The sequence below is a fragment of the Callorhinchus milii genome, unplaced genomic scaffold (assembly GCF_018977255.1).
Source record: "Callorhinchus milii isolate IMCB2004 unplaced genomic scaffold, IMCB_Cmil_1.0 Scaffold8, whole genome shotgun sequence".
In the NCBI taxonomy this organism is placed as follows: domain Eukaryota; kingdom Metazoa; phylum Chordata; class Chondrichthyes; order Chimaeriformes; family Callorhinchidae; genus Callorhinchus; species Callorhinchus milii.
This window is the reverse complement of record NW_024704749.1, coordinates 831,481-852,322: the sequence shown is the minus strand read 5'-3', so window position 1 is coordinate 852,322 and position 20,842 is coordinate 831,481. Positions and strand designations below refer to the sequence as shown.

The window sequence follows — 20,842 nt, the reverse complement described above, 5'->3', positions numbered from 1 at the left end:
TCCATTGTGTTGTTGAGAACACGTCAAGGACACCTCTGATCGATGGTGAGCTATCAATATTTCCCTCTAAGGTAACATTCTGTAGCTCAGTGGTTAGAGCACCCACCTCGCAAGTGAGAGGACCTGGGTTCAATTCCCGGCAGGGCAAAATGTTAGGTAACTTTCATTACTCCACACGCCATTGTTTACCTAGCAGTAAGTAGGAACTCGGGTGTTAGTCGATTAGTAGATCACTTTTCCAAGGGATGATAATCTCATCAAAAAAATAAAAATAATAATTTAGTCACTCAATCCATGGCTGTTTGTGGGACGCTTCTGTGTGCAATTGACAGCCACGTTTTGTTCACAAAATACACAGTCAATTCACTTCACACTATATTCTGTGAAGCACTTTGAGACGTCATAAGGCACTATATCAAATACAAGGATTATTTTTCTATTATTATAACATGTAAGGGAGGACTTGAATTGCCTTTTGATCGTGCCTTATCATGTCAAAACATTGCAAAACTTCACAGGTAATTATTATCAAATGTTGTGACTATTTTGTAGACAAATATGACAGTCATTTTGTGGCAGTGAATGTCCACAAACCACATTGAGAGGAATAATCAATTTATTGGGAGGATTGTTGGCCAGGCACCAGGAGACACGTTCCAGACAATTTTGCTTGCCCACCTGAGCAGGCAGATGAGAACCGCAGTTTAACATCTCATCTGAAACACTGCATTTCAGTTAATGGGGCTTGAATCCACAACCTTCTGATTCAAAAAAAATGACTTAATTCAAGAGTTGTGAACCCAGTGTGCCAGGCTGACACTCAGTCCTGGAAACTTAATTTGTCAAGAAACATCAATTTTCGGATGGAGTGGGAGAATTAGATGGTCAAGTTTTACTGTCACAATAAATTAATTGCAGAGAAAAACAAACTGTGATTTCAGTGTTTCTGTGCACTTGGAAGCACCTCAGGTGTGGAACAAAGCAACAATAACTTGCACTTATATAGCACCCTCTACGCAGGGTAGCGTCTCAGAGCTTAACTCCCAAGCCGTGGGGAAGGGGGAGTTGGCCGTAAGCGCAGTCAAACAGGAAACTTTTCAGGCGGGTCTTGAAAAAGGGGAGAGAGGGGGCAAGGGGGAGGGATTGAGGGAGAGGGTTCCAGAGTTTTGGAGCGCAGTGGCTGAAAGTACGACCTCTGATGATGGGGCGGAGGGTGCGAGGGACGAGCAGGAACCTGTCCAAGTCGAGCTGAGGCGCCCGGTGCTGGATTGGGGAGTGAGGGGGTCAGGGAGGGAAGGGATTTGAACACGAGAGTGAGGATCTTGAAGTCGACACGTTCAGTGATGGGAAGCCAGTGGAGCCTGGGCCAGAACTGGTGAGACGTGGGGATGGAGTTTGGTCCAGGTCAGTATGCTTGTGAATCTTGTGAATGGTGGAACTGGGTAGACCAGCGAGGAGTGGGTTGGAGTAATCCAGGTGAGATGTGACAAACACATGCACAAGGGTTTCGGCTGCATTTGGGGTAAGTTATGGTCAGAAGTGGGCAATGTGGTGGAGGTGGAAGAAAGTGGTCCTGGTCAGGGACCGGATGTGGGGGAGGAAGGATAGTTGGGGGTCGAACCAGATGCCTAGGTTGCGCACTGATTTGGTGAGTCTGAGGGAGAGCCCAGGGAGGTTGAGGAGTTCAGAACTGCAGGAGCGAAGGCATTGACAGGAGCCAAGCATTGCATAATCTATACCTCAGTGTACTCAGGGCCGGATTAACCAGTAAACCAGGAAAACCATGATTTAGGGCCCCGAGATGTGAGGGGCCCCAGATATGATTGACGTCTTTACTTCCCAGCTCTGCCTCTCTTCCCGTCATGTGAATAGTTCAAAGGACCCCCAAATGGCTAAGGAATTGGGGGACCTGTTTTTTATTCAATCTCATTTGAACCCCGAATGTGATGCTATCAACAACAACAAAAACAACAAAATTACATTTATAGAGCACTTTTCGAGAGGACGTTCCAAGGCGCTGTCAATGAATACATTTAATTTTGTCAGGATTGGGAAAAGTTCTACAAATAGTGTCAGTTTTTTTTTGCTCATCCAGGTGTCTGACATGTGGAAACCCTTCACCGACTACCCAAATTAAGCTGAGAATTCCAGGCATCCCACCTACACATGGAAATCCCAGAGGTAGATTGTTGGAATGGAATGCGCTCTCTCTTCCTGGAGGGACACATCCTGTTTACCTAATTGCGGAGTGTATTAGGCGCAGGTTGGCAAGAGCCAAGACTTGGGGAGCACAGACTGTGCGTTGGGGTAACTGCTGGAGTCTAATCAGCTGCATCGCTTGCCAATGATATTGGTGTCTGGCCAGCTTTCCCGCTGCTTGTCCAGCTTGGACCACTCTACCCATTAGTGCTTTGGCTGCAGGGTTAACAGGCGCTGAGTTGGAGGGCTCCCTGCCCCCAGTGACTGCCGATGAGCCAGTCTGGCTGTGTTGTCATCAGCAGTGCTCTGGAATACTGCATCCCTGGACTAGAAAAGGGGAGATTGGTCAGGAGTTCCATTCATGGATTGCTATTTGGTGAAACCTGCTACACTTGTAGACATCAGAGTCCCCAAATTATCTCATGCAGCAAGGTCCTGGGCTAATATGTTTACAGATGGATCATTTTACCAATGAATCCTTTCGGACTTCACAGTGGTTGAATCCCTTATTGAATTATTAAGAACATGAAGTGTCGACTGTGACACCATTAACCCCAGAGAAGCCGTCTCAGCAGTCTGACAGAGGTCCCACTACTTAAATTGGCTACGGTGAACACTCCACAGGAAGCCTGTGGTTCTTGTAACCAGGAGAAAGGATTTCAGTAACACATGATTGATTCAGTTGATCTTTTGGGGGAAAAATTCATCCTGACTGATTAAATGCTTCTGAATAATAATATAATAATCCTTGCATTTGATATAGCGCTTTTCACGTCGGGAGGACATCCCAAAGCGCTTCACAGAATATACTGTAAAGTGAATTGACTGTATATTTGTGGGCGAACGCGGCAGCCAATTGCGCACAGCAATGTCCCACAAACAGTCGTAGATTGAAAATGACCAATTTATTATTGTTTTTTTTTTGAGTTTTGGAGGGATTATTATTAGGCTCTGTGTGGAGTAAGGAAACTTGCCCAAGGTTTCGCCCTCTGCCTGGAATTGAACTCAGGTCTCTCGCTTGCAAAGCGAGTGCTCTAACCACTGAGCTACAGGACTCCACATGAAGTCTGTGGAGGGTTCTGGACAGACAGCAGAGAGATAATTCACTGGAATTCCTGAGTTGTTACACTGCACTGTTCTGTGAACTGTGAATCTCTATCATATTAATAATCCTTGCATTTGATATATTCTCACATCATTCACATCAAAAATAATAATAATCATTTGGTCATGATAACATTATATCATTATTATCGTGAAACAAAGGCAGATTGTGGAGTCCTGTAGCTCAGTGGTTAGAGAACTCGCCTCGCAAGCGAGAGACCTGGGTTCAATTCCCGGCAGGACGAAATGTTGGGCAAGTTTCCTTACTCCACACGCCTCTGTTTACTTATCAGTAAGTAGGAACCTGGTTGTTAGTCAATTGGTGGATCACTTTTCCGGGGGGTAATTCTTACTTCAATCAATGGCTGTTTGTGAGACGGTGCTGTGCGCAATTGGCTGTTGCATTTTGCCCACAAAATATACAGCCAATTCACTTTCCATCAGCCTGATAGGCGCTTACACACACATGCTAACACATGCTCCCCCCACCCCCACACACTCACACAACCAACCCCCCCGCCCCACACACACACATAACCCCCCACACACACATACCCCCCACCACTGCCCCACAGGGAGCCAGGCAGCCGTGCCCCAACTACAAATTCCTTGATGTTGACACTGATGTTAAGAGGAGAAAATGTTTCTATTTCCTAGTAATGACATCCCTCACCTGGATAAACACAGAGAGCGAGATGGGGAGCACAGTGGCTTTGCTCCCTGTGGTGGTTTCATTCGACTGAAGGCATCTTCTCTCTCTCATGTTGTCTTGCTGGTTCTTTCCAAATTTGTTTCGATAAACTAGCTGAACATTGCCAATGGAGCCAGCTAATTGGATGTGATTATATGTGGCCTCTCCTGTGCTGGGAAGGAGTTTGAGTATTGTGTCTGCTTCAGCTCTTCATTTAATGCTGGGCTGAAGCTTTCAATGTTCAATGATTTGTCAGCTCGTAAAAAAAAGCAGCATGGATTATGTTCAATGTCACATTTTCAGGTACATTTATTGATCCAACACTAATTTATACTTTGTTTTCTGAGAATTAAACAGACCTACTAGAACATTAGAAGCAAGGAATTAATTTGGTGAAGTTTATTACTCGCTCTTCTTAATTGTCAGAATTTGGTAAAATTCAATATTCCTGATGTGTAGAGAAAATGGACTGAAACCAATTCTGTCTGAAGCTAAAGTAAATGTAACTAAATTATACAAACAACTAAATGGGGAATTTACTGAGTGATAAAGCAGCCTTGATTTCTTATCATTGAAGAAGAGAATATTTTAAGTGTTGATGTTAATAAGGCTACACAAATGTTTTCCATTCTTATTTTCTTGGATAATTTTCCGTGGGTAATAATAAATTGGTCACTTCAGTTCACGACTGTTTGTGGGACTCTGCTGTGTACTGCTGCCTTTCACCCACAAAATATAGAGTGAATTAACTTTACAGTATGTCCTATGAAGAGCTTTGAGACATCTTGAAGATGTGATAAGGTGCTATATCAAATGCAAGGATTATTATTATAATTTCCCCAGCTGTTCTCATCTGGACAACCCAAAGTTAGAATTACGTGCACCTCTGTTGAAAGACTTCACCCACTGGAAGGTTAAATAGATGAAGTACATAAGTTTGCCATTCCTTTCTCATTAACATTATTCAACATCTAATTGGCAAAAAGAACAATCTGTACAATAACTTATTTCAGAACATCAATCAAAAATGACAAGAGCATTGCTTTCAGCTCCGCGGGAGCGTTCTTATATTCAATGTTTAACATCTATTTTGATTTTAAATACGAAACCTCAATAAATCATTTTAAAATCAGTAAACCTGCGTTTCACATTTTGTTACCACTAAAATTTTGAATAGTGCTTGAGCAATTTCACAAATAGTCCCTACAATGCTTATTGTGTTTAGACATCGTGGTCAGGGTGCCATAAAACACACTGAACATTGGGATGAAGAGTCAGGTTGGCCCAACATAAAGGCAGGGCTTCCTAACTAACGGAGAGCCAGGAACATGGAAGGTCAGTTGGTTAGTCACCCACATTCTCCATGAGACGCAAACAAAAATGTAATCCCTCTCTTGGCACTAATTCTATGCATTGCATTGCAGTGAGTTCATCCACCCGATGTGGGGACATAGGAGATTTCAAACTCTAAGCTTACTATATCATTTAAGTGTGATTTCTCGATTTTTCTTGCCTTACTTTCTAATTATTTTTAATCACCTGGACTGCAGACTTCGGTCCTTGACGTAGGTTTCTCAATATTAACAAATTGCTTTGCTCCTCAGTTTTTAACTGTAACTGAAGCCCCTTTTAATCTTCATTACTCGCCTAATGAACGGATTTACATGGTTCTGAAAGTACAAGTACACAAGTATTCTAGCTTGTAACCTGAGTTAGACTTTAACAAATAAATTACATTTGTGTAGCAGCTTTCAGGTCAGGAGGACGTTCCAAGGAGCTGGGAATAAAGAAATTAAAGAACATTGAAATGCTTCTCTGTTAACATTGATAGTTTTCTCATTCAGAGGGGATTGTTGGGCAGACACGGGAGAGAGAAACTCCCTTCTCTTCTGGAATAATACCACAAAATCTTTAACATTTAACAGCCTGTGATTGAAGGCGGTAAATTCAGAACGAATCTACACAAACACTATTTCAGTGAGTGAATAGTGAACCTGTGGAACAGGCCCCCGAGGGAGACGGTTGAAGTAGGAAGTGTTGATTCCTTCAAACACAGATTAGATAGTTTTCTTTTAGGAAATAACATTATGGGATATAGTACATAGGGGGTTTGGGACTTATGTGCATGCGACCACCAGGAAGGTGGAAGACAAACTAGATGGACCTTCATTGTTTTTGTCTAGCATTTCTTATGTTCTTATTCTCTGAAAAGGCAGAGACGGGACTTTGGTTTAATTTCTCATCCAAAGGAGGACATCTCATACCAGTGGTGGCTGGCACCGCTTGAGATTTTTATGGGAAAAGGGGGGGAATTGCTGACGCTCCCCATCACCTTAGTGGTGGGCGGCTTTGCTCTCCTCCAGGCTCTCTTGGGATCCCACCATGTGCAGTGTCCTGGCGTGGAGTGGCCTGGGCGAGGGGCAGAGGAGTAGGGTCTGTGCCTGAGCTGGTGGGCGGGTGGGAGGAAGAGCCCTGTTTGTGCTTGTGAGGCTGTTTGAAGGTTAAGTATGTCACTCGATTCCTGGAGCCCTGTCAGTGACCCAGCAGGTGATAGCACTGGCTGTTGGTGGCTCCTATTCTCGCCCTGCAGGGAGATTTTGGGGGGTCTGAGTCTCCTCTAGACCTAGCCGCAACAACAACTTGCATTTATATAGCGCCCTTCACGCAGAGTAGCGACCCAAAGCCATGCACTGTATATGTATTTTAAAAAATTGGACCCATTTTCTCTGGTGCTCCCGGGGTCTGTTGGTTGGGGCAGAAGAGAAATCTCCAGTTTTCCGAATTGGCTCATTAACTAATAACCTTCATGAGGCACTGTAAGGCATTCAGTGTTCCAATTCCTACATTTGAGTCCCTCCAAAAACTGACAAGAGTTGTCCGTAACACAATGACCATTTCTGCCAAACAATCAAATAACTCACCCTTTGGCCAAGTGCCTTATTGATTTTTTTCTCTGCTGCAGCCTATTTATCTCTATATATCCATTGTACAAACCTAATTTATTTTAGTACTGATTAACGTACTAATTACATTCTCAGTATTCACAAGAACACAAGGGAGCGGTGAATGACGAAAACGTCTTGTCCCATTTATTTCCCATTATACAATCAATCTGTTTCTTAAAGGAATCAAGTGATCTGACCTCACCCACTCTTTCTTGTAACCTGTTCCAAAAATTGCCCTCGACACCTCGGTGTCCCCGTGTCATCTGAAACTTATTGGAAGTATTGTTCTGGGGACTATTATTTTCAACCAGGGTGGCGACCTAGATAATAAAGTGCCTCATTCCTCTATCCTTAATTATAACAGACGCATCTAATGAATGGATTAACATGGACCTGACAGTCTACACCTTATCATCTGAGTTAGCCTTAATATAGAAGTTAAAGGACACTGCGATGGTTCTATTTAGCCTTCTTCTTCTGAGGCCTTTGATGTGCATGGATGTGCAGCATTAAACAGGCTCTGCTCCAGATCAGTGAACTTTGAATCAAGTTGCTCACTTGGCTATTGCTTCACTTGGTTGCACAGTCTCCTTCAGTTGACCCTCTGTTAATTATATGGAAATGCTAATAATTAGTCTTTGTATATAACTAAGAAATCGTTCAATGTTCTGGCTAATATTGGAATGTTGGCAATCACTCCAGGAGTCTGTTTGGCACAACTGCATGTTCATAAACAATAAATAGCAACAGGCAAGTGTAATTATATCTACAACAATATTAGTGACTGCACAATGAGCAACAGAGTGTCCAAATCCATTCATTTTCTTTTACATGCAGAAATGACTTGGCTGTCACTCTCACTGAAGCCTTTGTGATGGATGGACTTACAGGTATAGCTGGGCATGTATGGCAGGTTGCCATAAACTCATGGGAGAGCAGCAACAGCACCAGTTTAGAATCAACATTTACGAGCAGGAAACATGGAGCTGAACATCTGATTCAGAGAGGAGTTGATAACAGGACATAATGTTGAAATTTCACGAACTGTTCTTTAGGATTTCTATACGACTGTCAGAATAAAATTAATATTTGATTATTTGTATCTGTTCAAAGGCGTAAACTATCCCCAAATTCAAACTACAGTCAAATCTGCCTTCAACCACCATTCAGGGGACTGGACCAAAGTGGCCTTTATATGAGGGTGGTCTCTGAGAAAGGGTTCGTTGGTGTGCTTTCTGCATGTCTCCCATGCCCTCCGCTCCTCCATCGGGGGCCGCGCTTTCAGCCACTACGCTCCGAAATCCTGGATCACTCTTCCTCTAGCCCTCCACCTTGTCCCCTCCTTCCCCATCTTCAGATCATGCCTCAAGACCTTCCTCTTCGACTGTGCCTACAGGCTCCCCCTCCCCCCGGCTCTGCTTCATGCTCCACCTCTGTCAAGCGCTCTGGGACGCTACCCTGCGTGAGGGGGCGCTATATAAATGCAAGTTGTTGTTGTTGTGTGAACCAGGCTGTGCTAAGGTAATTGCTTGAACAGATTTGACTGAAACTGTTATGAATAATGGTGTCACTCTTGGTTCAGTGACAATCTTTAATGGAATGTGGTTATCAATATTTCAGCAGCGATGTAAGAATCATATTCGCAGATGAAGTAACTTATGTTGTACTTTACTGTAGGTATAATATAAAAGGATTGAATAAGTAAAACAGGTAAAAGCTGTAGAAGCTACCAGAATGATATCTTTGGAAAGTTTACTGGTAAAATAACACTGAAGATCATAATTAGAGAGTTAGAAACAATTAAGTTTTTTTTGGTGTGTTATCACGTCAATCCTTCTCAAAGTGCTTCATGGGTAATTCTCCCTCTCTAGACAAATTCTGAAGTCGTTTCCACCAGCAGAGGTCTCAATGATCAATTAATCTGGAGGATTGTTGTCCAGGATACTGGAAACATTCCCTTCTCTTTTCATCAGATATTATCACGCTTTCAGCCACTATGCCCTGAAACTCTGGACCACTCTCCCTCAACCTCTCCGCCTTGCCCCCTCTCTCCCATTTTTGAAGTCCTGCCTGAAAACCTTCCTCTTCGATCATGCTTATGGCCACCTCCCCGCCCCCCACCTTCCTGGCTCGGAATCAGGCTCTGCCACTGTTAAGCGCTCTGAGACGATACCCTGCATGGAGGGCGCTATATAAGTGAAAGTTGTTGTTGTTGTTGTTGCTGTATGGGAGCTTTAATGTCCACCTGCAGATGGGACCTCAATTTGATATCTGATGTGAAAGATGGCCCCTTACAATAGTGCTTTGTCCGCACTGCTCACTGAGCTCTTCTGTCTTCCTGTTTCCCAGCAGATCCACTTCAAGATCCTCACTCACACCTATAAACCCCAACATGCTTTTACCTCTGTGAAGCTTCCAGCCTCACTCTGTTGTCCAGCCCCTTTGCTGAGGAAACCTTGAGCTGTTGTGTGTTCCTCGCCCTCTCTGACCCACCTTGTGCCGCCAAGCCATCAGCCATTAACTTCCCCACTGTCTGGAATTTCCTCTCTAAATCCCTCCTCTCTGTCTGTCACCCCCTCCCTTCCATCTGTTTCAAAACGCCCCTGAAAATCTACCTGTTTGATGGGTCAATCCCCCCCTCTCTTGTCCTCCCTGCTCAGGGTCCAACACTGTTCCCATAAAGTGCTTCAAGCCATTACCCTGCCCTGGTGAAGAGCACGACATACAAATAAGTTCTTGTTGCTGTTGAAATAATGATTTACTTTTTTTTAAAAAAATATGATTTACCACCCGCCCCCACCCTCCCCCCCATTTCCCATTCCCACTGAAAGGTCACCATGAAATGTACAAAAGTTCTTTATGAAATCCATTTGCCAGAACTTGGCACTGGCAGAGAACGACAGAATGAAGCTTTTATTGAGTTTGATATTCGGGGAGCAATGATCGGTCAATTCAGACGGTTCAGTAAACCATTAACTACTTAGCTGTCGTCAGCGTTCTATTTTCAGTAAAACATTATTGTGATATTGTGGTCATTGGGGGAACGTTATGATGTTTCTTTGTCTATTACGAGAACCAAAGTAAAACACAGAATATCACAAAGTACGCACATTGCTTACATTTTTTATAAATGTAACGCTTCCCGAGGAGAGTTGAATAGAGGACAAAAACCATAGAAGTCTACTTTAAAAGTAGGAGGCCATTTGGCCCATTTTTTCATGTCTACAATTGCTTCTCCTAAAAGCCATCCATCCTAATCCCAATCCTCTGCTCGTTCCATGTACCGTCTACTATCCTCCTCTGAGTTTGCTGGTCCAAATTGTTAATAGATATCCCCAGTTGACAGCTGTAACAGCCACAGTCTAACAAACCTTTCAGAGAAGTTCTTCCAAACTTCTTTTCCTCCCCCGTCACAATCTTGAATTCCTCCTCTTGTCCTCTTATCCCCTACCAGTGGAAAGAGCTTTTTATGATTAATTTTCTCAAACTTTTTAACTATCTTATCTTTCATTATCAATACCTCTATCATCTCATCCCTCAATCTTCTCTACACCAATGGCAAGAGTTCTAACCTCTCCTCTTAGCTTCTCATTACAAGAGAGATGAAGGTTTACATTTTTAGTTCATAGACAAAATGTTTTCTTTACATTTTACAACGCGTTTGCTAATTATTGAAGCATAGTAAGCACTTTGACAAGTTGACAAGTCCACCACATGCATATTGATATCTGTGCATCAACAATGTGATGATAATAATCCTTGCATTTGATGCCTTTGTTCCAACGCTGTGCTTTGCGGTGTACTCTTTAGATATTTTATTCGGAATGAATTATTCTGCTTGTTCTCAACTCTACAATTGTGTAATGTGGCAGTGCTGGAATTTGCAATGTGGGCTGTGTTTATAGGACCTTGTACAGTAAATACGTAAATGGAAGCTCGTCTATAAAATTAGTAGGAACATAAAAGTTTGATTATAGAATAATAAAGTATCCACTTCACATCATTTATTTGCTTTTGCCTTCACACTAGAGATGAAACAATCATAGAATATTACAGAAGGACACAAGCCATTCAGCTCAGTAGTGTCAGGGGGTGTGATACAGGGAAGACAACAGATTGCTGAGGGGGAGAAACAGGGATTAGTGTTGATTCTATGGCAGATTTGATAATAATAATAATAATAATAATATTATAGATTTGATAATAGCTTTAAAAAGGGAATTGGATAAGTGCTTGAAGGGGTGGAGAAGGGAAAGTGATCGGAAGCACAGTCAACGAGAGCCTTGATGAGGGGAGGGAGTCAGCAAATTGAAGAAACTGGAGGATACGGTCTGAAATTTACAGCCTGAAAGGGTCGGTGGAAACAGATTCCATAACAACTTTCAAAAGGGGATTGGATAGGTACTTGAAAAGGATATAATTGCTGGGATATGGGGAAAGAGTGGGGGAGTGGCCCAGTTGGGTAGCTCTTCGAAAGAGCCATCACAGGCACGATGGGCCGAATGGCCTCCTTCTTTCTGTAATGTTCTATGATTCTATGATGGAGTTCCAGAGGACAGGGGCAGAATGGCTGAAAGCAGATAGGGTTGGATTCACTGAGCGAATAGAGCAGCCAGGTCAGTACAACAACAGCAACAACAAGATTCCATTTATAGAGCACCTTTCACGTCGGGAGGACAGTAGGGCTGAAAGAGGTTGCAGAGAGGGGGGAGAGAGAGACCATGGAGGGATTTTGAGCTTTCCCACAATCTCGGAACTGTGGCAATTCTTCCCTTCTGCTGTCTCCCTCCTCATACAATAAACAGGCTTTTAAAAGCCAAATTTGGCATTTACTAACTGCTACATGTTATTTTATCTTGTTCCTCTCTTCATCCTCAGTGAGGTACCGCGTGTAAGCTTTCACATGTCTGACAGGATTTTGATGATTGGATTTAAAAACAATGCTGAATATATCAGGCAGTTCAGTAATAAGCCACTCACACATGCATTATTATTCAATGTGTCAGCAACAGTGAATTATTATGTTGGACACAAGAAACAAAAAAAACTATCAAAAAACTATTTTATTACACTGCGATAAATATCACACATTTCTGCTGAAACTCATTAACCTGAACTCGTTTTTAATTATTTTACCTGAACTGTGAAAACCTGCAGCCCTGAAAGCTGTTCAGATACGCTCAGAGAAAAAGAGTCATGTAAAGTACATGTTTTGTGTGTGTGAATTGATCAGGTCGCTGGCAAAAAGCTAACATTATGGCCTGAAACATCGAACTGTTGGTACAGGAGGAACAGATGTTACTCAGTGTTTGCTCACCTTTTCTCTATCTCTCTCTCTCTCCATATAGTTCACTGGTGTTATGATTCACAGAGCCAGTCATGTGGTAAGTACTCATCATTACCCGTCTCATTGAACTGTTCTTGTTTGCCCACACTGATGTTTGTCTTTCTCAAGCTGTACCTTATGTTATTGCAGAGACTGAAACACATTTCTTGTACATCACACAAGCCGAGCATTAGGTTTTAGTCGGCCAAGTCTCTGAAACATGCAGAAACCCATCATCGTGCTCAAGAGTATCCAAACCAGACAGACTTCTCATAAGCGAGAAGACCTGGGTTCGATTCCCGGCAGGGCAAAATGTTGCGCAAGTGCAAGAGAGGACACAAGCTGCAAAGTTCTGGATTATCTGCAGCCTGTGGAGGGAAGAGTTGGGGAGGCCGACAAGCAGGAAGTTGGCTTAGTTGAGCCTAGATGTAATGAAGGCGTGTATGAGGGTCTCGGGGGCCTGAGGTGTGAGGCAGTGGCGGAGCCGGGCAATGTTGCGGAGGTGGGGGAAGGCAGAGCGGGTCATGACACAGATGTGGGGTAGAAAGGACAGGTGAAGGTCAAACAAGACGCCAAGATTCTGGACTGGCTCAGTGAGGTGGAGAGTGCAACCGTGGATAGTGATGTTGCTAGTGCCTGAGGTGTGGAGGCGCTGGAATCAGTTACGTCCTACAGTCAGAACAATTTTGATCAACATGAACCTTACTGTGAGATGACAGCTTTATATATCTTACTGCCTGTAGCTCAGTGGTTAGAGCACTCACAAGCAAGAGTACCTGGGTTCAATTCCCAGGCAGGGCGAAACGTTGGACAAGTTTCCTTAGTCCACACGCCTCTGTTCACCTAGTAGGCAGTAGGAACCGTACTGTTAGTAGATTGGCAGATTCAAAATAATAAAAAAAAGAATTTGGTCCCTCAACCCACGACTGTTTGTGGGACGCTGCTGTGTGCAATTGGCTGCCGCATTTTGCCCACAAAGTATACAATCGATTCACTTTACGGTATATTCTGTGAAGCGCTTCGAAGATGTGATAAGGCGCTATATCAAATCCAAGGATAAGTATTATTATTATTATTTATTTAGGTCTCTGAACGTCCAATCAAAGTCAGTGTGTGTGTGTAACCAGAGTAATACTGAACTGAGTGATTTTTTATGAAAAATAGCTTTTACATTAGAAGGAACTTTACATGACTGATGCTCTACACATTTACCGGTTTTGTTTTACAGTAAATTTTATTAAGTAAGAAGGTTAAACATTCTACTACAGTAATTACAGAACAGTAACTTATCACTTATTTGCTAATGGGCTGAGGAAGAGTGCTGTGTGCTCAGCCACCATCAATGAACTTTGGCAAATGTAATAAAATCTTTGGGTCACGATCTTATGATCAAAATTCTCCATTTACAGCAATAACAACAAAAAGCTGCACATTTATAGCATGTTTTGGAGCTAAACATCTCGAAAGTGCTTCACAGAGACTACGTTGAAAGTTCAAGCAGGGAGGGAGGGAGGGAGACAGAGAGGAGGAGGGAAATGATTGAAGGTTCAGTCAAAGAGGTAGGTTTTTATAATGGTTTTGGAAGCAGAGAGGGGAGATGCAAAACAAAGGGATTTAGGGAGAAAGTTGCAGAGGGTTTGGACAGAATGGCTGTCCACCGATATTGGGGTGAATACGATTGAGGACATGCCTAAGTTAGCAGAGAACCCTTTACTTTCACTCTTTGTGGATGTTTTTTGAAATTCAAATTCTTGTCCTCATTTTCAAATGCCCCCATGTCCTTGCTCAACCCTATACTACCCCTGTTCAGCAACCACCAACCTACTTCAAGCCCACCTCTGCCCACTGCCTACCTTCAACGGATGAGCCTTTAGCTATTCTCTCATGATCTCCATCCCAGAGCACTTCCCTCCCTCCTTTCCCACCTTCAAGACGTGTCTCTAAGACCACATTTTCAACCACCTCCTGTCCCCCCCAACTCTCCCCTAGCTTGGCTCCCAGCCATGTACTCGATAAATATAAGCACTTGTTTTCAGTGGTCACCTCTGTACTTATCTTTTGACAATACGTAAGTTAAGCAATAAGTCCAGTAGCAGCTAAACAGCTTCTCATTAACTCATTACACGATTTTATCAACTTTCTCCCCATTTACTTTTCTCTTTTTCTACTGAAGACCCTGACATTTGCCTCTTACATCAGGACTCCACCGTTGATGTTTGAAAAATCTGTAGATTGTGGGATTAGCCTTTAATCACAGGATGGAAACCTGAATGAATAGCATTTATCTGACAATTCCATGGGGAATTCATTGGTCCATAATAATTCTGGTAGCCAATGAGCAGCACAGATTCACTGTCATGGTGTGATCAGATCCCCAGATGTCATATTCAAATCAGATGGTGTTTTGGTCAGATCATACCTACAGAGGCCTGGCTCGATTCCGACATTCTGTTGCCAGGCATGTCACCCTGGAGCCAGTTCAGCTCCAAGGAGACCCCGGTTACCTCCCCCTCAAGGAGGATAGTCACCAGTTGGTTGTTTGACTCCGACAAGGCCAGTTTGAGCCTCACTTGGTGGATGGCAGGTACCAGGAACTCCCTGTGAGCTTCCCGGTGGGCAACACAGCTCACCATGAAATGTGTGAGAGCATTGCCACCATCTTCCTGTCCGCAGCTCAGGCACACGTCCCTTCCCATTGAGCGATGGTTTCACCAGTTGGAGGTGTGGAGTTTAAGCAGCTGCTGGCCTCTCTGCAGCCAATCAAGGTGGGCTCCAGGCACTGGACGTACGAACGTGTGTCACAAACTCGGACACCAGGTAACACCTTCCAGCAGCTTTCCTCTCGCTGACATCAAACAGGTCTTGGTACTAAGGATTCTGATAGATGGGGTAACAGGATTGAGCTGTTGTATATTGTATATATTTCCTGAAGCAAGATAAGAATGGAAAAGCTCTCACATTCATTAATTTGGGGTCAGTGAAGCAGAACCACATCATGACTGAACCTAATATATAAGACCCTATGTAGCTGGAGGTACCTTAGTGTGCAGTACTTCCTGTCATCACATCAATTGGGGGGAGGGGGAGTTGTTAAATGTACTTTTCTTTGCCACATTTAGAATTTATTGGTGAAATTTAATTGTAAGCGCCTGAAGGTTGCTCCTTCACAATGCCATCTCGTCATGGGAAAACAATCACAGGTTAACTATGGCCTAACCACCCAGAGGTAATGATAAACCGTTGGCATGTTACTTTCATGTTCTAGCTGGAGTACGATAAGCTATGAAAACAATAATCATTATTTAAGAAGAGCTTTCTTCTGATGTTGTCATCTAAAAGCCCAGCAAAAAGCAGCCGTGTCAATGTTTCAATCCTTGGCTTTCAATTAGTTAATAAAACACGAGAATGGACAACAGGAGCTCAGGGAAAGAAATCAGGTAACGAAAACAGTTTAAACATCTATCCCATTAAAGTCATTAGGCTGACTCTATAAAGACTCCAGGCTGAGTGGGAGTCCGGGATGTCCTGTGTTGTTGGAGGTGCTGTCCTTTGAATGAGACATTAAACCGAGGCCCTATTTGCCCGTTCAGACAACAACAACAACTTGCACTTATATATCACCCTCCACACAGGGTAGCGTCTCAGAGCACTTAACAATGGCGGAGTTTGACTCCGGGGGGAGCCGGGGGGAGGGGGGAGGTGGCCGTAAGCACAGACAATGAGGAAAGTTTTCAGGCGGGACTTGAAAGAGGGGAGGGAGGGGGCAAGGGGGAGGGATTGAGGGAGAGTGTTCCAGAGTTTGAGGTGTAGTGGCTGAAAGCGCGACCTCCGATGATGGGGCGGAAGGTGTGAGGGACGAGCAGGAGCCGGTGCCAGTCGAGTGGAGGCGCCGGGTGGTGGGTTGGGGAGTGAGGAAGTGGGAGAGGGAGGGAGGGGCCAGGGAGGGGAGGGATTTGAACATGAGAGTGAGGATCTTGAAGTCGATCTGTTTGGTGATGGGGAGCCACTGAAGCCTGGGCCAGAGCTGGTGAGATGTGGGCGTGGAGTTTGGGCGGTATGTGGGTGTCAGTATGGGGGCGGCAGAGTCTGAATGAGCTGATCTTGTGAATGGTGGAGTTGGGGAGACCGGCGAGGAGTGCGTTGGAGTAATCCAGGCGGGAGGTGACAAACACATGCACGAGGGTTTCGGCTGCATTTGGGGTAACATACAGTCAGAGGCGGGCAATGTGGTGGAGGTGGAAGAAGGTGATTCTGATCAGGGACCGGATGTGGGGGAGGAAGGATAGCTGGGGGTCGAACGGGCGCCTAGGTTGCGCACTGGTTCGGTGAGTCTGAGGAGGAGCCTGGGGTGGTTGAGGAGTTTAGATCCACAGGAGTGAAGGGGTTGACGGGAACCAAGGAATATGGCTTCTGTCTTGTCCATATTCAGCTGCAGGAAGTTTACACTCATCCAGACCCTGATGTCTGCCAGACAAGCTGATAGAACATCGGGGGGAGCTGGTGCTGGAGGCAAAGTAGATTTGTGTGTCATCCTCTCACATGTGGGAGTTTACCCCGTGTCTGTGGATGACATGACCTAGAGGGAGCATATAGATAAGGAAAAGAAGAGGCCAAGGATAGAGCCCTGGGGAACCCCACAGGTGGCCGGGCGGGAGGAGAAACCATTTGCTGAGATGGAAATGAGGCAGTTGGTTAAATAGGACTCGAACCATGTGAGTGCAGACATTGGAGCCAACAAGCAGGGAAAGCTAGAGTAACTGTTCCATGAGCTTTTGGGGTGTGGAGGAGGGGTGGCACGGTTTTTGTTTTATTTTCATCGTGTACCGGCCCATTGCCAAGCAGGAGCTGTTGCCTCAGCATTGTCGCTCCCACATCTCAACCGTGACCTCCTGGACTTTTGCGGTTACGATGCTGTTGATCACAGGGTTGTCATGATGCGATGAGAATGCGAAACACAAGCGTGATACAGGCAGTGCCTGCCCGGCCTACACACAGTCACACAGCCACAACCTCGGTCAATTCAAGGCAAAAAACAATATTCCACAGTATAAATGCTGGGTATAATTAAGAACCTAAGAACATAAGAATTTGCTGGTGACAAAAGACCAAGTCCATCCAGTTCACCTTCCACCATCCTGGCAGTCGCTTAACATGTCATGTCTCAAACTATATACTGTTTTGCCAGATATTATTTTCTAGCAGAAATCGATCTTATTTGTTCTTGAGACATTCAACGTTTTCTGCTTCCACGTCTGTCTCCCCAGGGAGTCCGGGTCATAACTGAACACAATTCAAAAAGACAAATGGAATTTGCATATTTGTGATAAACACTCAAAGATTTTTGAGAGAAATTATGTTAATTTAACTCTGTAGATACTGCTAGGCTGGGGGTGTTTTCGGGGTCTAGGTTGAAGTGGGGGCTGGGCTGGGCTTGGGGGCCGGGGGTGCTGGACTGGGGTAGCTGGGTTGGGCTGGATGGATGGGGGACCTCGATTGGGCTGGTGCGGGCTGGTTGGGGCTGGGCTGGGTTGGGGGGGCTAGGTGGGGGGTGGGTTGGGGGACTGGATTGGGCTGGGCTGGGCCAGACTTGGCTGGGGGGGACTGTGCTGGGCTGGGGAACTAGGGCGACTGGACTGGGAGGGAACTGGGTAGGGCTGGGGAAGCTGGGCTGGGTTGGGCTGGAATGGGGTGGGGGCTGGGCTGAAGTGGGGACTGGCCTGGGCTGGGGGGCTGATTTGGCCTGTGGGGGACTGATCTGGCGGGGGGTGGGCTGGGTAGGGGTGTACTGCCGGTGTAAAGTGAATTGACTATATTTGTGGGCGAACACGGCAGCCAATTGAGCACAGCAATGTCGTAGATTGAAAATGACCAATTTATTATTGTTTTTGGTTTTGGAGGGATTATTATTAGGCTCTGTGTGGAGTAAGGAAACTTGCCCAAGGTTTCGCCCTCTGCCGGGAATTGATCTCAGGTCTCTCGCTTGCAAAGCGAATGCTCTAACCTCTGAGCTACAGGACTCCACGAGAGAGTTGTTACGGTCTGGAATGCACGGCCTGAAAGGGTGAAAACAGATTCAATAACAACTTTCCAAAGGGAATTGTATAGGAACTTGAAAAGGAAAACTTTGCAAGGATATGGGGAAATAATGGGGGAGTGGGGCTGATTGGGTGGCTCTCCCAAAGAGCTAGCACAGGCACGATGGGCCGAATGGCCTCCTTTTGCTGTAATATTCTATGATTCTATAGCTCTGGGAACATCAAAACATCTCAAAAAGCTTCACTGCACCTGCTGTCACGTGTAGTGACTATTGTCTTTTTTGTAGGTAAACATGGCAGCTATTTGTATTTTGTATCCAGCAAAGCCCCACAAATAGTCACTGAGAGAATGCTGGGAGGATTCTGCCCAGAAGTATCTGGCCAGTGGAAGGTTGTGGTGCACAAGAGGCTTTGTATTGGCAAAATTTAGTTTCGGCAGCAGATACTATCTTCAATTCTCATTGAGGTTCTGTTAACAGCAGATAGATACAACCTCATTCCTGAAGATGTAGATATAAGGACCTTGAAGAGCGATTAGGTAAGAAAGGCTGTTGCGTTTGAACGTGTGCAGAACACTTCCCACATTCATTATCAAACTGCAGTCTAATTAATGCCATTTCAATGAGAGCCGAACTGGATCTTTAAGCCAGGGTCACACTAACAAGGTGTTAGAGGAGGAACTAAATTATGAAAAGACACGCATCAGAGAGTTGCTTAACAAGATTCAGATTAAAGCTTCTTCTCAGGCTCAGCATCAGTTTCCAAGATAATTACCCCAGCCGGATCATTGGACAGGTCTTGTAATACACAAAATGTTGAATAATACAACTCTTTTTTAAACTCTGTCTGCCTAGCGTCTTTTATGTGTAAAACACGCACTTGGTGTAACAAGAACACTCGAGAGCAAGCCAGAGGACCTGGGTTCGATTCCTGGGCAGGGCGAAACGTTGGGCAAGTTTCCTTACTCCACACACCTCTATAGCAGTGAGTAGGAATCCGGTTGTTAGTTGATTGGCGGATCACTTTTCTGGGGGTAATAATCCCTCAAAAAATAATTTGATCACTTCAATCCATGACTGTTTGTGGGGACGCTGCTGTGTGCCATTGGCTGCCATGTTTCGCCCACAAAATATACAGTCAATTCACTTTACAGTATATTCTTGTGAAGCGCTTTGAGCCTTACTCCCGATGTGAAAGCACTACAGCAATTGTACGGATTGTTATTACCATGGAAGTATCACATAGCCTCCAGGAGGGCACCAGGGTATCTCTTTTTTCTCACACCTTTCATTCTCACTCCTTTCTAACACACTCACTCACGCTCTCTTCATGCTCATCTCCTCTCACAAACACAGGAGTTTGCAAGGATTTTATTATGTGTACCGTTAATTCACCAGAGTTGATGGTTGAGTGTTAAGTAAGGAATACAGTTTGTTCTGTAATGCACTCCCTCCCTGAACAGAAGTGAATATTACTGTTGCTATTTTTTCCTGTCGCTTAATAGAGAGACTCCCTCCTGCCACATGTTGTCCTGTAGCCGAAAGGAGTTTCTGTCATTGATGAATCAGCTTGGAGAGGTATTCTAGGCTAGCTGCTCTTCAAGTTTTCCTTTGGGATGCTTGATTGGGAACAGGATTTGAAGTAATAAGATATATATTATTAATTACGCTGCGGGACAAAAGAAAGATGGTGAAAAAAGATAAATAAATAGAAGATTTAATCCTCAATTTATGCATTAACCAAGGCATCAAGTGTTGCTGAATGACCTGCAAAGTCAGAAACACTTGATGCATTGGTTAATGCATAAATTGAGCATTATTACCAGAAAAAGCTGAACGGGATGTTAGGAGACATTTTAAACAGAAGGTTGGAGCTTTTTTTTACACATGGAAACAAGAAAATTACAGGTGAATCCAATAGAAATGTTTCAAATTATATATATATTATTGATGAACTAAATAGAGAAAGATTATCTCCACTATTTGGTAAATCAAAGGCAACAGGGCATCAATTGAGGATTACTGGTAGAAAAATGGGGAGTTTTTTTTAAAAGAGTTTTTTTTTAAACACAGATAATGGGAGAATGTGAAATGCTTCACCACAAATGGAGCCCTGTAACTCAGTGGTTAGAGCACTTGTCTCGCAAGTGAGGAGACCTGGGCTCTATTCCTGGCAAGGCAAAATATTGGGCAAGTTTCCTTACTCCACACGCTAGGTAGCAGTCAATTTACTTTACAGTATATCCTGTGAAGCGCTTTGAGACTCTTGAAGACGTGATAAGGCGCTAAATCAAATGCAAGGATTATTATTATTTTTGAGATTTTCAGTGGTATTTCTGTTTGACTCCAATGTTTCTTTTAATGTATCTGTATTAATAGATTCACATCACACACAGCCTTTTTGTAAATCTCCAGGATAGGAGTGCCTTGTAGAGGGCAACTCTCCGAAATGCTCCAAATCCCTGATCCACAGAATAATGGGCACACAAGGCCCATTGCTAAACCCTTGATTTCAAACCGTGGACTTTTGGCAAAGTAGAAGC

General features: G+C 44.2%; 1 protein-coding gene across 2 annotated transcripts in view; it reads left to right on the top strand.

Annotated features, from left to right (window-relative positions):
* The window catches only part of LOC103189626 (carbonic anhydrase 15), a 54,656-nt gene that overhangs the window by 13,201 nt on the left and 20,613 nt on the right, over positions 1 to 20,842 (top strand). For both annotated transcript variants that reach the window (XM_007910076.2, XM_007910077.2), the window contains exon 2: positions 12,288 to 12,323. In XM_007910076.2, the coding sequence (XP_007908267.2) occupies positions 12,288 to 12,323 (36 nt within the window). The remainder of the gene's footprint in view (positions 1 to 12,287; positions 12,324 to 20,842) is intronic.